The following is a 12551-nucleotide window of genomic DNA, read 5'->3' on the forward strand; positions in this document are numbered from 1 at the left end:
TTGGAACAATGGGCTTTTTTGTCTTTGCAATACTAGGTATTGAATGCACAGGCTCACACTTATAAATGCTAGGCAGGCACTCTGCCATTTGAACTATGCCCTTCAACCCTTCTGTTTTGGGGGCTGTCCATTTGTGTTGTTGTTGTCTAATAATGTCTAGCTAACTTTGCCAGAGCTCTCCTCCCACCTCTGCCTCCCAAGTAGCTGAGATTACAAGTACATACCATCAGGCCTAAAGGTATGGCTACCTTTAGTAACCATAAAAATTAAAACCATCAATAATACATGTAACTTTTTGTTAGATAACATTTCTTTAGTGAATCAGTATATGCATAAACTTTGCAACAAAAATATTTAGTGTCTGGCTTACCAAAATTATCGAAAATTGGGGAGAAAATAAAGTCTTGGAACTCACCAAAAAAGAGACAATCATCAACATGTAAATAACAAGAATAGTTCAAATACTATCTCTACTGTCATTTGGATCAGAATCTTCTGATTTACCTAGTTTATGAATAACTGGAAGCTTAAAAAATGTTTTCTCTTGTGCACAGCTGAAACATGAACAGATGAAAACTCCATATTTAAGTAATTACATGCAACTCAGAAATGCCAATTTCCATCACAATTAGGCCAGGTTATGCAACATATTTTTGTTCCTTTCTAGTATATAGTTGATATGTGTTTTTATAATATGCTTAACTGCCTATAGTAAGATTTGAAAATCACATAGGCCATGTAAAACCATGAAAGAAAGGGCACCTTTTTCCCAATGTACCATGTTTCTACATTGCTTATAGAGCTTGCACAAGAAACACTGTTAGTTTTTATATAAAGACTTCCATAAAAAGTTTACAGTTTCTATAAATGCATGAAAATTGTTAGTTTCATTATAACTTCTGTTAGAGTACCAGTGGAAAAAAAATTACCGGCAACTCTAAATAGTAATCTACAAATACGAGGTGGGTAAGTGTGCTCAGACTGTTCTTCAAAGTGATCTAAGACACACTGTATTTCATCACAATAGACACAGTGGTGAAATTAACTTCCAGCATGTTCAATTCTGGTCTCCACTTTGAGAACAAACAGGCTATAGAAAATGTAACTGCGAGAGCAAATTATTAATTCTAATACTTCAGTATAAGAACACTGTATTACAACTGTTTAAAAACTGTATTGTACTATCTATTATACTGGATATGTTACAAGGCTAGCTACGGAAATGTTTAATAGGTTACTATACCTTTATTTTAAACTATCCCACAGTATGTATTATAATTACTATAGGCTTATGGTTTTTTAATCTAAAAAATGTATAATGTTTTGGAGGAAAAGATGGGGTTTTGCTGACAGTGTAGAATATCACTTGTTAACATATTAAACTATTCTTTTCTCCTTTAATTCAATTAGTACTCATTAAAACTGAATTAAGATAATCAGTAAAGTTTTATCAATTATTTTCATATTTATGAATGAATACAGTAAATATAATGGAGTAATTATAAAGTCACCTAATTAACTATAAGACTACTCATGGATTTATTTGTGGTTCAAAGATATTCATAGTTTTTTGCTTATTTTTAACATCTGATTGACATGTTATCTTTGAAAAGCCATTTCTAGATATGAAAGAAGTAATATGATAATGATGGTGATGGTGGTGGTGGTGGTGATGATGCTGAGTAAGCTTTGATTAAGTACCACATTGGCAAAAAATCTAGAAAGCTATCCAAACACAAAGTAACTCAAATTTTATCCACAAGTTAGCATTCTTGACTCTGAAAACATATGATGTCATATTATATATCTGAGAACATACATTATTTTAATTTCAAAAGTAAGCTGATAGGAAATTTCTTTTAATAGAACAACAATGTTGTTGTTTTAGTAGTTATGCTACCTAAGCTTTAAACAAAAGCAGATGAATGAGTAGTGTGAACTCCTAAAAACCTTGCTTTTTGCCTTTTTGTTGTTTATTTTTCACTAAAAACAACAACAACAAAAGCACTGTATGTCTTTCAACAATTAATCAAGCCTGTATTTTCTGATTTAAAGATAACATGCTTACTAGAGCTTAAATAAAATAGAGTGCATGCTATGGTGATTTAATAGTTTTAAACCATAGATGTCATTGTGGTCTAAGGGTGTCACAGAGGGGGGAAAAAAAACGGGACACAGAAATCACTTTGTCGGTAATTACAATCAAGAGTCCTAAAATGTGGCTCAGGCTGCTCATTACTTCTTCTCTCTGTATCAAGAACCTTATTTACATTTCAGATTACATTTTTTATGAAACAGTAAGATCTATCAGAGCTAGAGGACTGAAATAATGAGGGGAAAACATTTTAATAAAACGTGTTGGGTCTGCGTTACTTCTGTGACAGAAAGAAAGGCTTTTTTCTGTAGTGATGGATCATTTATTCTGCCTCTAAACGAGAAGCAAAAAGATGAAACTGATGAACTTTTACTGCCCATTTGTCTTTAGCAGACAATTAAGACCAAGAAGATCAAAATGGATTATCATACCACGCAGACAACTGGCCCAACAGTAATACATCTCCGGGACCACAGATTTGTAACTCTCTTTTATCCCTCCCCTTTCTTCTTACTTCTTTTTCCACTCTAAAGGCAGTGCTAGCTTTGTGGCTCAAGGAGAGCCAAAAGGCTGGTCATCATTATTCAGTCACAGATGTCAATCTAACCTCCCTTTTTTCTCAGTTTCTAAAGCAGTGAGCCACAATAATTTGTGACAGATTCTTTTACTGTAAGGTACAAAGAACACACAGAATAAAACATCTAGCAGCAGCAAGCGTCTCTGATCAAGTGTGCTGGTACATGGGAAATACACTATATGTAAAAACAAGCACTGGTAGTTTAGGCGAATAAGGAATAAAAACTGGAGCAGGGAGGGACAGTGTATGTGTCCATGCACACGTGCACATACACGTGCAGTAACAAATATAATACTTTTTGGTCAATTATTTTAAATATTCCAAAAGGTATACATCATAAGTGTTTTAATATTAGAAATGTTGCCTAGTACAGTTTCAGTATTTGAAGTTTGTATTTAACGGAACTAGAAGAATTTATGATAGCACAATCAGGAGATAAATTTGCTTTACTGCAACAAATGACATAGTGTTAAAAAAAAAAACATAAAATTAGAGCCTAAATAATTCAAAAGGCAAAAAGAAATATGCAATTCTTGCTCTCCTTAACAACAAGCATAATTCTCAAACTTGGAAGTATGTCTTCAAAAACAAAATTGATTTTCTTGATTTCTTGAGTTGCATGAAGTCAAAAAGGGAAATAGAACAGTGATAAACACATCTTATATGTTTACATCTAGCCCATAGATACAGTTCTTCAAATTTCAAAATTATGTCATTGGAGTAAGCAAAAGAAAACAAATACTACCACCCTCTGAGCACCTTTAAAATAACTAAGGCTGGAGTGGCCAATAAATAAATAAATAAATAAAGGTATTATTGTTAACTTTCCTCCTACGAGTTTAATCAGCCTATATTCATTTTATGAAATCACAATGACTTATAAGGTCTTTTTATCAAAATAAAAAGATCTAAATTTATAATAAAAAATACCAAGCCAGTAAACTAAGTTGCATGTGCAACAAAATAGAAAACAGTCTCTACTTCTCTCTGTACATACAAATGCATGCATACAGTACATGCATACATACACCCTCTTCAAAGATATGAACACATACATGTAGTCAAGAGAAATAACATAGAAAGATAAATACCAAATTAATAACAGTAGTTATCCACGAGTAATAAAATAAGAGATGATTTATATTTTTTCTCATTTTTTAATTTATTTTAGCTTTATATTTTCTGCATTTTTGTATGAACATATTACCCATGCAATTTTTAAAGTTATACTAAAAAAAATCATGTTGCTCAAATTTTTCAGATATAGTAAGATACTATGTTTAGAGGAATAGACACAGATGGCAACTATTCTATTTTAAGTTTTCTCCTACACTTTGTTTTACTGGGTAATTCAGATCATAAGGATCACAAAGGTTACTTACCTAGACATGAGATTTTAGAACAATAATTTTCCCAAGATCTCTGGGCTCAATTGTGTTCAAAATAATAAGTATCTACCATTTGGCAAGGAGTAAAGAGAAAAATTTTGGTATTTTTTTAAAAATCTTATGGTAGTCTTGAGATAAGATGCAAGCAAATCACACCAGTTCTCTTGGATTCTTTGTATAGTAAGATCTCATTACAAACAATGACATTACAGTGGTTATCCAATTACATTCCTGGTCACATTATAACCCCTGCATTCAAAAAGATTTATCATATTACTTTATTCATCATAAAACAGGCCACAATGCAAAGGTATTACAGCTACTGGTCTAGACACTTCTGTTTTCTTATACTTATCCTCATTTAAGAACTCTTTGTGTATTTGTGCAAGTACTGGGGCTTGAACTCAGGGCCTGGGCACCGTTCTTTTACTTTTTTGTTGCTTCTGCTCAAGGCTAGTACTCTACCACTTGAGCCACAGTTCCACACTGGCTTTTTTTTTGGGGGGGGGAGGAGGGCGTAGTTAATTGGAAATAAGAGTCTCATAGACTTTCCTCACGGGGCTGGCTTTGAACTACAATCCTGAGACTCAGCCTCTTGAGTAGCTAAGATTATAGAGGTGGGCCATCAGTGAGCCCAGTTTAAGGACTTGTAATAGAAAAAAAAAATTAAATGACTATTTCAAAAACATAATTTAATCGTGTACAATATCTCCCATGTGAAAGACTTTATAAAACAGTTTTACCGGGTAGTCAATGATGCTTTTATTCTTAAAATGTTCACAGAAATACACCAAATTACATATTTGAACTAGAAATGTAAAATCTTAAACAAGGCTACAAAATATCTTCAGTATTTCTTAAGACAAAAATAATGGACCTTGGATGACTAATGTAAAACTATAAAGAATAGGAAAACATCAGAACTTCAGCGATATTGTATGAGTAAAGTATTCATTATACTCCCATTCTGTGTGCAAAAGGTGGAAATTTGAGATGGCAGAGTAAACCAGTCAGTCTTAACTTCTGCTACAATCATTTGACCACAGAGCTATTCCTGCAGGTGTGGTCTTCTAGTACTATACTAACAGGTAGTTTTACCCTCTATTTCAAATGGTAGGAAATTATATAGACTTTTATTATTTTGGGTTATATAGCTTCTTTACTGCTAAAATGGCATTGGGGGTAGAGGGAGAGTTCATGGATTGCCAAATGAACTGCAGTTGACAACATAACTCAAAGTAAAAAGTAATGTTTGTGATAGGTTTGGTTTTTGGGGGTTTTTTTGGCTGTTTCTGTACATGTCCCTGAAGGAAAACTCCCAAATCTAGCACTAATATTTTCTATACTACTTCTCTACGTTTTATTTTTTGTCTTTGGCTCCTAATTACTGCTTCTATTCCTTTCTAAAATTTCATTTATCTCTTTCAGTGAAAAGAACAGTAATAATATGTTGAACAACTCTGAAATAAATTTTGTCATGTAAAAAATTAATTACGCATTCCAAACCTGGTCACTGTAGTCCTCTGGGAATTGCCTCTGCACCTCAGGATCTGTAAATAATTGACAGATAATATTAATTGGCTTTGGATTAGTGAGCAAGCAGAGGATCACACATTAATATTTGATCAGAAGATGATAGCAGCCCTGGCAGGGGATCCAAGGGGGGCAGCTGAGGCTGCTATGCTGATGAGCACAGGAAGGGCTCGACAAGACACTCCCATTACCCTCTTCCAGAAATACAGAAAAGAAAAATTTTAAAGACCTGATGCTACTGTTAACTTTAGACTATTACTTAATCCAAAAACCCTGCCAACTGCAAATTGTCCTCAATATATTTTTTCCAGGGAAAATGAGCTAAACCTGCTTCACTTTTCTTCCCTAATCAACTTTTCTTCACTAATCAACAATTGTTACAGATGTTGCCTTGATAAATCTTAAGCACCACTTTCAGACTCGGGAGGAAGGGAGAATGGAAGAAACATTCTTTCAAGAAACAAAGGTAAAACTCTGCATTTTTAAAAATAAAAAATATCCCTTCCCACGTGGTTATAAAATCTTACGAAAATACAGCTAAATTTCGAGATTTACTTCAAAACAGAACTTTTTTTTTTTTTTTTTTTTTTTTTTTGCCAGTCCTGGGCTTGAGCGCAGGGCCTGAACACTGTCCTTGGACTTTCTCAAGGCTAGAGCTCTACCACTTGAGCCTCAGCACCACTTCCGGCTTTTTTCTATGTATGTGGTACCGAGGAATCGAACCCGGGTCTTCATGCATGCTAGGCAAGCACTTTAACCACTAGGCCAAACTCCTGGCCCTTCAAAACAGAACTTTTTGCTTGACACTGTAAACCAAGTATTATTAAAAAAATGACATATCTAATATAGACCTGCAAGAAACTATAAACTTTCCTAGGCAAAAATAACACTTGAAAATCTATTTAGAGTAAAACTGCTAAATGGGTCACTGGATTCTTAAATCATAATTTCAAGATAATGCAAGCCCATGTCTGTAAGTCAATACGGAAGTGTACTAATTAAAAGCTTTTAGCCCTTTAGTATCAATTAAGGAAATATTCAATCTTTATTAGAAAAATACTTGATACTTTAGAACCACATAAAGGGGAGTAATCAGGATAATTTCTATGTGGGAAATCATGTATCAATCATGCAAAAACTTTGTAAGAAAGCATATCATTTGAAGATTTCTTTTTAACAGTGATCTGAAAATATATACTACTCACTTTCCCTAGTTTTAAAAAATCACACTAAAATGCCAATTTATAAACAGTTAATTTTTTTCAATAAAGAATCAAGAAGAAAATAATGAAATGCCTATCTGCTTACTATATTTAAATTCCAGAAATCTCAGTTTTGAAGTCATTAAATCCAACTGATATTAAACCAAAGACAAATAACAAAAGCAGAAATATTCAAAACTCATAGCGAAAACAGAAATATTCAAAAAGTCACACCAGGGCTGGGGCCATGGCCTAGTGGTAGAGTACTCACCTAACATACACAAACCCCTGAGTTCTATTTCTCAGTACCACATACCCAAAAAAGCCGGAAGTGGTGCTATGGCTCAAGAGGTAGGATTCTAGCCTTGAGAAAAACTCAAGGACAGTGCTCAGGCCCCGAGCTCAAGCCCAGGACTGGCCAAAAAAAAAAAGTCACACCAGTACAGTTGTTACAAAAGAGTTGATATTTATATTCAGACCACTATATTCAGACCACTATGGCACTTGAGCTATCTTCTATTTGGCTTTAAAAAGCAGAGATTGGGCTGAGAGTTTGGCCTAGTGGTAGAGTGCTTGCCTAGCATGCACCAAGACCAATTCCTTGGTACCACATACATAGAAAAAAAGCTGAAAGTGGTGCTGTGGCTCAAGTGGTAGATCTCTAGCTTTGAGAAAGTCCAAGGACATTGCTCAGGCCCTGAGCTCAAGCCCAGGTCTGGCAAAAATAAATAAATAAAAGCAGAGATCACTTTCTCTCTTTACCTTCATCTTCAACTACTAAGAAGGGATAAGTGATGTGTCTATATGGTGAGTAGCAGAATCCTAGTAAAATGTCTCCTACAGCACCTTTCAGGGCAGCTCTGTGGGCCAGATGAAGAAGTAGTTGCCTATCTTTGGCCTGAACAGCTAAAATCACACAAAGAGTTGGCTTTCCTGAGACAGGAGGTCAAAGGTACTAAAACCACCAGAAAAAGTCCAAAATATCTGGTACCAAAAAGAAGTATTATGTATCTTTTATTTTTTTAATATTTGCATAATCTTCACTAGTTGACCATTCTTAATCCAAATGTTTGTAATCTATAATTTTGAGAGTTTCAGTTTTCCAGATTAGGAATGGTCACCTTGTACTATGACTACAAGGACCAATTAGTTATCAGGATGCTTAAGCAATCTCCAAGTGAACCATGGAAAGAAAAGAAGAGGACCTAAAGAAAAGAGCACAATGGCTATAATTCCTGAAACATACGTAAATACGTAAAATTTGGTCCAAATTCTAAGCCACTGACAAGCTGAAAACCACAAAATTACTGTTTATTCTTCTTCCAATTGTCATGTAGCTAACACTATTCAGCTAGAAAATTTCAAACAGATATGACTCCAATATTAATCTTTACTATTATGTCTTCCTTGTAGTAGTTTGTGCTTCTTGAGAACCACAAATATCAATAGGAATAAAAAAGACTATCACCATATTGTAAAGAGACAAACAGAAATCAAAGTATATGGAGCTGGCAGTTACAGCCTAGTGATAGAGTGCTCACCTAGCATACATGATGCCCTGGATCCAATTCCTCAGTACCACACACAGAGAAAAAGCCAGAAGTCGTGCTGTGGCTCAAGTGGGCACTTTTTTGAGCAAAAAGTGTCCAATAACAGTGCCCAGGCCCTGAGTTCAAGCCTCAGGAGTGGGGGGAAAAAGTGCACGGCATGTTCTTCAATTTTTGAAAAGTAAATTGCTTGATCATAGATTTCTTTAAAAGTCTTTTAGTGAGAACCCATAAGAAACTCATTACTTTGAAACACATTTTTTAATGAGTACAATATAGTAGAATTGAAAACAAAACAAAAAAGAACAGCTAATGGAACAATCTGCCTATTCTAATGCAATGAAGGTAAAGATGACCCTGACAAGACAAGATAAAAGGCCATCCTATCATACTATCCTAAGCAAAGCCTTGATGGAAGGTAACATGGAAAACAACTAAATTCCCAAGAGCATTCCTAAAGGTAGAGCCCACATCTGAACAGAATGTGGCCAGATAATTCACACATTATTTACCACAACACAAACAGAAAAATTTAAGTATAAAATTTAGTTTTAAGTCTTTTTTGCAAACCAAAAAGTAAACTTCATTTACTTTTTTAAATTAAAAGATATGTTTTTTTAACCTAAGTCCAAATTATCAAGTACTATTCAAATAGTTCAAAGATCTAGTCAGATAGTTAACAAAATTATGAAAAGCCATTTTGTAAAAAAAAAAAAAAATAAGCTGCCAACAATTTATTTGAATTTTCTCTTTACGAGGGAATGAAATCATTTTTTCACATTAAATTGATCTCTATGCCATAATGTCACCAAAATATCGACATTGGAAATAACTGAGTTAAAAAGGTCCAAAGACAATCTGCTTTTCTCAAGCAACACAACACCCGCCCTTCCTAACAGTTTCAGCATGGCACATGTACAAAACCTAGCACCCTGCAGTTAAGCAAACCGCCTTTAAATTTTCTGTCTGGCAGCAATCCACTTGCGTGTCTGTATGTTTTTACAAGTACTCTATGTATTTCATTGCGTCAGCTGCATTTCTTTGAGTTTTAAATGGTCTGGGAACATTTTATGAAATGTTCTATATCTTTATATGGAAAATAACATATACTGGAAAACTGCATCAGTCTAGTATTTATATATCTATTTCTTTACCCACCATCCAATGCTATAATTGCTAATGTTCCAAAACACCTTCTCACATTCATACACTTACTGCCAAATGCAGTGTCACCAAACAGCTAACTTTCAACATGAAAATCTGCAGCTCAAAGTACTAACATGGAGGAAAGTAACCTATAAATTTGTTTAGACAATGGACAGTAAGAACGGTTACCAACATCTGTCATCATTTTCCCTAAGAGTTATCTCTAACAAACATAAAAATTAAGACTATCACTTGGGAGATAGTGGTTCCCATTTGTAATCCTTGCTACTTAGAAGGCTGAGATCTGAGGATCACAGTTCAAAGCCAGGCCAGGTAGGAAAGTCTGAGACTTAACTATCGCACACAGCTCAAGTGGCAGAGCCCTAGTCTTGAGCAAAAGCAGCTTAGGGACAGTATCCACGCTTTGAGTTCACCTACTCAGCAACTTCTTTCTGATCCAAGTACTAGTTTTGGGTTTTTTTTTTTTTTCAGGTAATTTTTATTGTAATTAATCGAAGGGTTACATTATATTCACCAGACATTCGGTGCATTACTTCACATACATTGATACCCTTTCTCATGTCTTGGTCCCCATTTCCTTCCCCCCACCCCCGCCCCTCATCTTGTTTTCCTCCCTTCCCTATCCAATTTCAAATAACCAAATACGCATATATCCAATATATTAAATAACAAGGTGAAATGCTGTACTACTATGAAATAACCAAGGGCCAAGTACTAGTTTCTTACAAACTTAAAAATGATTTCACTTTCCAGGAAAATACTTTTCAAAATATTTTATTTAAAATACCTTGCCAACTACATTTATCATCTGATAGAGTCCACTTGTCTTTTTAACAGATCTTTAAAAAGCAGTTGGTTCTTAACAAGGTTTCACATTATGTGGTAAGCTACTAACTTCTCCCAGCACTCTGCCATCTATCTACAAGGCTGCCTCCACAGAAACATTTGTAACACTTCTCTTGAAGGCCACAAGAGCATTGCCACATTTAAAACAGACATTTCACTGTGTTGGACTCCCACAGCACAATCTTTCAGCAAACATGTCCATGCCCAAAGGGCCATGTCTCCACAGCAGAATAAAACTGATCTCCAGAAGAAGCAGGCCTTACTTTTCCTTTGTTATTTCTTCTTCTTCCTCCTCTTCCTCCTCCTTTTCTTCCTCTTCTTCTTCCTCCTCTTCCTCCTCCTCCTCTTCTTCTTCTTCCTCCTTCTCTTCTTCCTCCTCCTCTTCCTCCTCCTCCTCCAGAAAGGCTAGTTTTCTTCAATGTCAATAGTGAATGTTTTCTAGTTTTCTACTACACACATACTTTAAAATCTTTAATATGATATACCAGATTGCTACAGGATGTTTAATTAACAGAATAAGAATGTGGGCAAGACTTACTGGAAAGGTACTATAAATTATTTTACACAGGCTTCAAAAATCCTTGATTTCTGCCTTAGGCTTAAAGTTCCTAGAAAACCTGGTAGACAGGTCTTTTACAACAGAAATACAAAATAATTCATAAAAGTACTGTGGTTACATATAAGAGCTCATTTGCACACTGGTAACTTATATGTGTACGCACACATTCACATACATACACACACACACTCAGACCATATCAAATTATTTCCTTGGTTCCCTCTATGATACCAATGAATCCATTTGAAGGGTTAAAGCATGACATATTTTTAATTGATTACTGAAAAATATACTGACTATATTTTGTATAAATTTATCTGCAAGTAGTCATCTTTGGAAATCAAAGAGAAGTTGAAAAATGTAGCAGTCAACACCAGACTCTGCTTTCACTTTTAACATTTTGGGTATCAAAACAGAAAACATTACATTTAGCCCAGTGCAGTGGCTCATGCCTGTAATCTTAGCTACTCAGTAGGCTGAGATCTGAGGATCTCGGTTCAAACCCATCCCCAGCATGTAGGCATTTAGACTGACCATGAGACTCTTATTTCCAATTAACCACTAGGAAACCAGAAGTGGCACTGTGACACTATGGCTCAAGGGATAGGGTAGTAACCTTGAGCTGAAGAGCTCAGGGATAACGCCCAGCCCCAGGGGTAGGGTGGTAACCTTGAACTGAAGAGTTCAGAGACAGAGTCCAGGCCTCAGAGTTCAAGCCCGACAACTGACCAAAACAAACAAACAACAAAACAAAAAAAACTATTTAAAACCTACTGAATTCTATCCAACCATTACCTCTAGGGTACTTTAGTCAGTAGAAGACAAAGTATTAAATATCTTCTGAGCATCAAATAATAAAAATTTGCCTTTTGAAAAGCAAGACTTTAATGTTAACCATAAACAATATAATCTCATTGTTCAATTTCATGGAATTTAAGATACTAACTTCCTCTCCCCAACCACCAATGTTAATCCAAGTTGTAATCAGATTTAATTTTCCAGATGAGAAGATGGGAATATCCTGCAAACAGTGTTTTGTCCTTAATGCCATTTTCCAATTCTATACACCAAAAATGCAGTCTCAGAAAACAGTCTAAGAACTTGTATAACTCTTTTAAGTACCAGCTCAATCTTTTCCAAAACACACTTATATATAAACTTCCTTTTAATAGTCAAGGAGAAAAGTTAACGCTCTTAAGACTAAAAGTTTCCCAAGATTACAAACTGGACTACAACAAATAAAGAGCTTCAAAGACATGGCCTATAAAACCCATTAAAGCTACAAGAATTCACTTTGCTTTATATTGTAAAATATCTGAATCATTAGTTCTGCACTTTAATTGAACACAATTACACAAGCAAATTATTCCTTTTACACTTAAATTTTAGTTATTAAAAATAACATTTTACTGTTTTAAATATTTTATTTAAAATATCACTATGATTTCCTGTTCCTTGACAAAAGATATATTTTGTCTTTCCTTTAAAAGTAAAAATTACTTTTTCATTATTAATTCAACAATGCAGATTTGATCCTAAAATGTCAAAGGTATCTCAACTATTAAAAAACAATTTCAGAGTACTGTATTTGGTTTCCGTCAACAAAGAGAATGTTACTTTTTAAAAAATCCCATTTC

At 34.6% G+C, this 12551-nt stretch overlaps 1 protein-coding gene across 3 annotated transcripts in view; it reads right to left on the bottom strand.

Annotated features, from left to right (window-relative positions):
• Dennd1a (DENN domain containing 1A) overlaps positions 1–12551 on the bottom strand; it is a 463593-nt gene that overhangs the window by 353310 nt on the left and 97732 nt on the right. For all 3 annotated transcript variants that reach the window (XM_090330613.1, XM_090330611.1, XM_090330612.1), the window contains exon 3: positions 5567–5610. In XM_090330613.1, the coding sequence (XP_090186739.1) occupies positions 5567–5610 (44 nt within the window). The remainder of the gene's footprint in view (positions 1–5566; positions 5611–12551) is intronic.

The sequence above is a fragment of the Megascapheus bottae genome, chromosome 3 (genome assembly GCF_031878675.1).
Source record: "Megascapheus bottae isolate mThoBot1 chromosome 3, mThoBot2.hap1, whole genome shotgun sequence".
In the NCBI taxonomy this organism is placed as follows: Eukaryota; Metazoa; Chordata; class Mammalia; order Rodentia; family Geomyidae; genus Megascapheus; species Megascapheus bottae.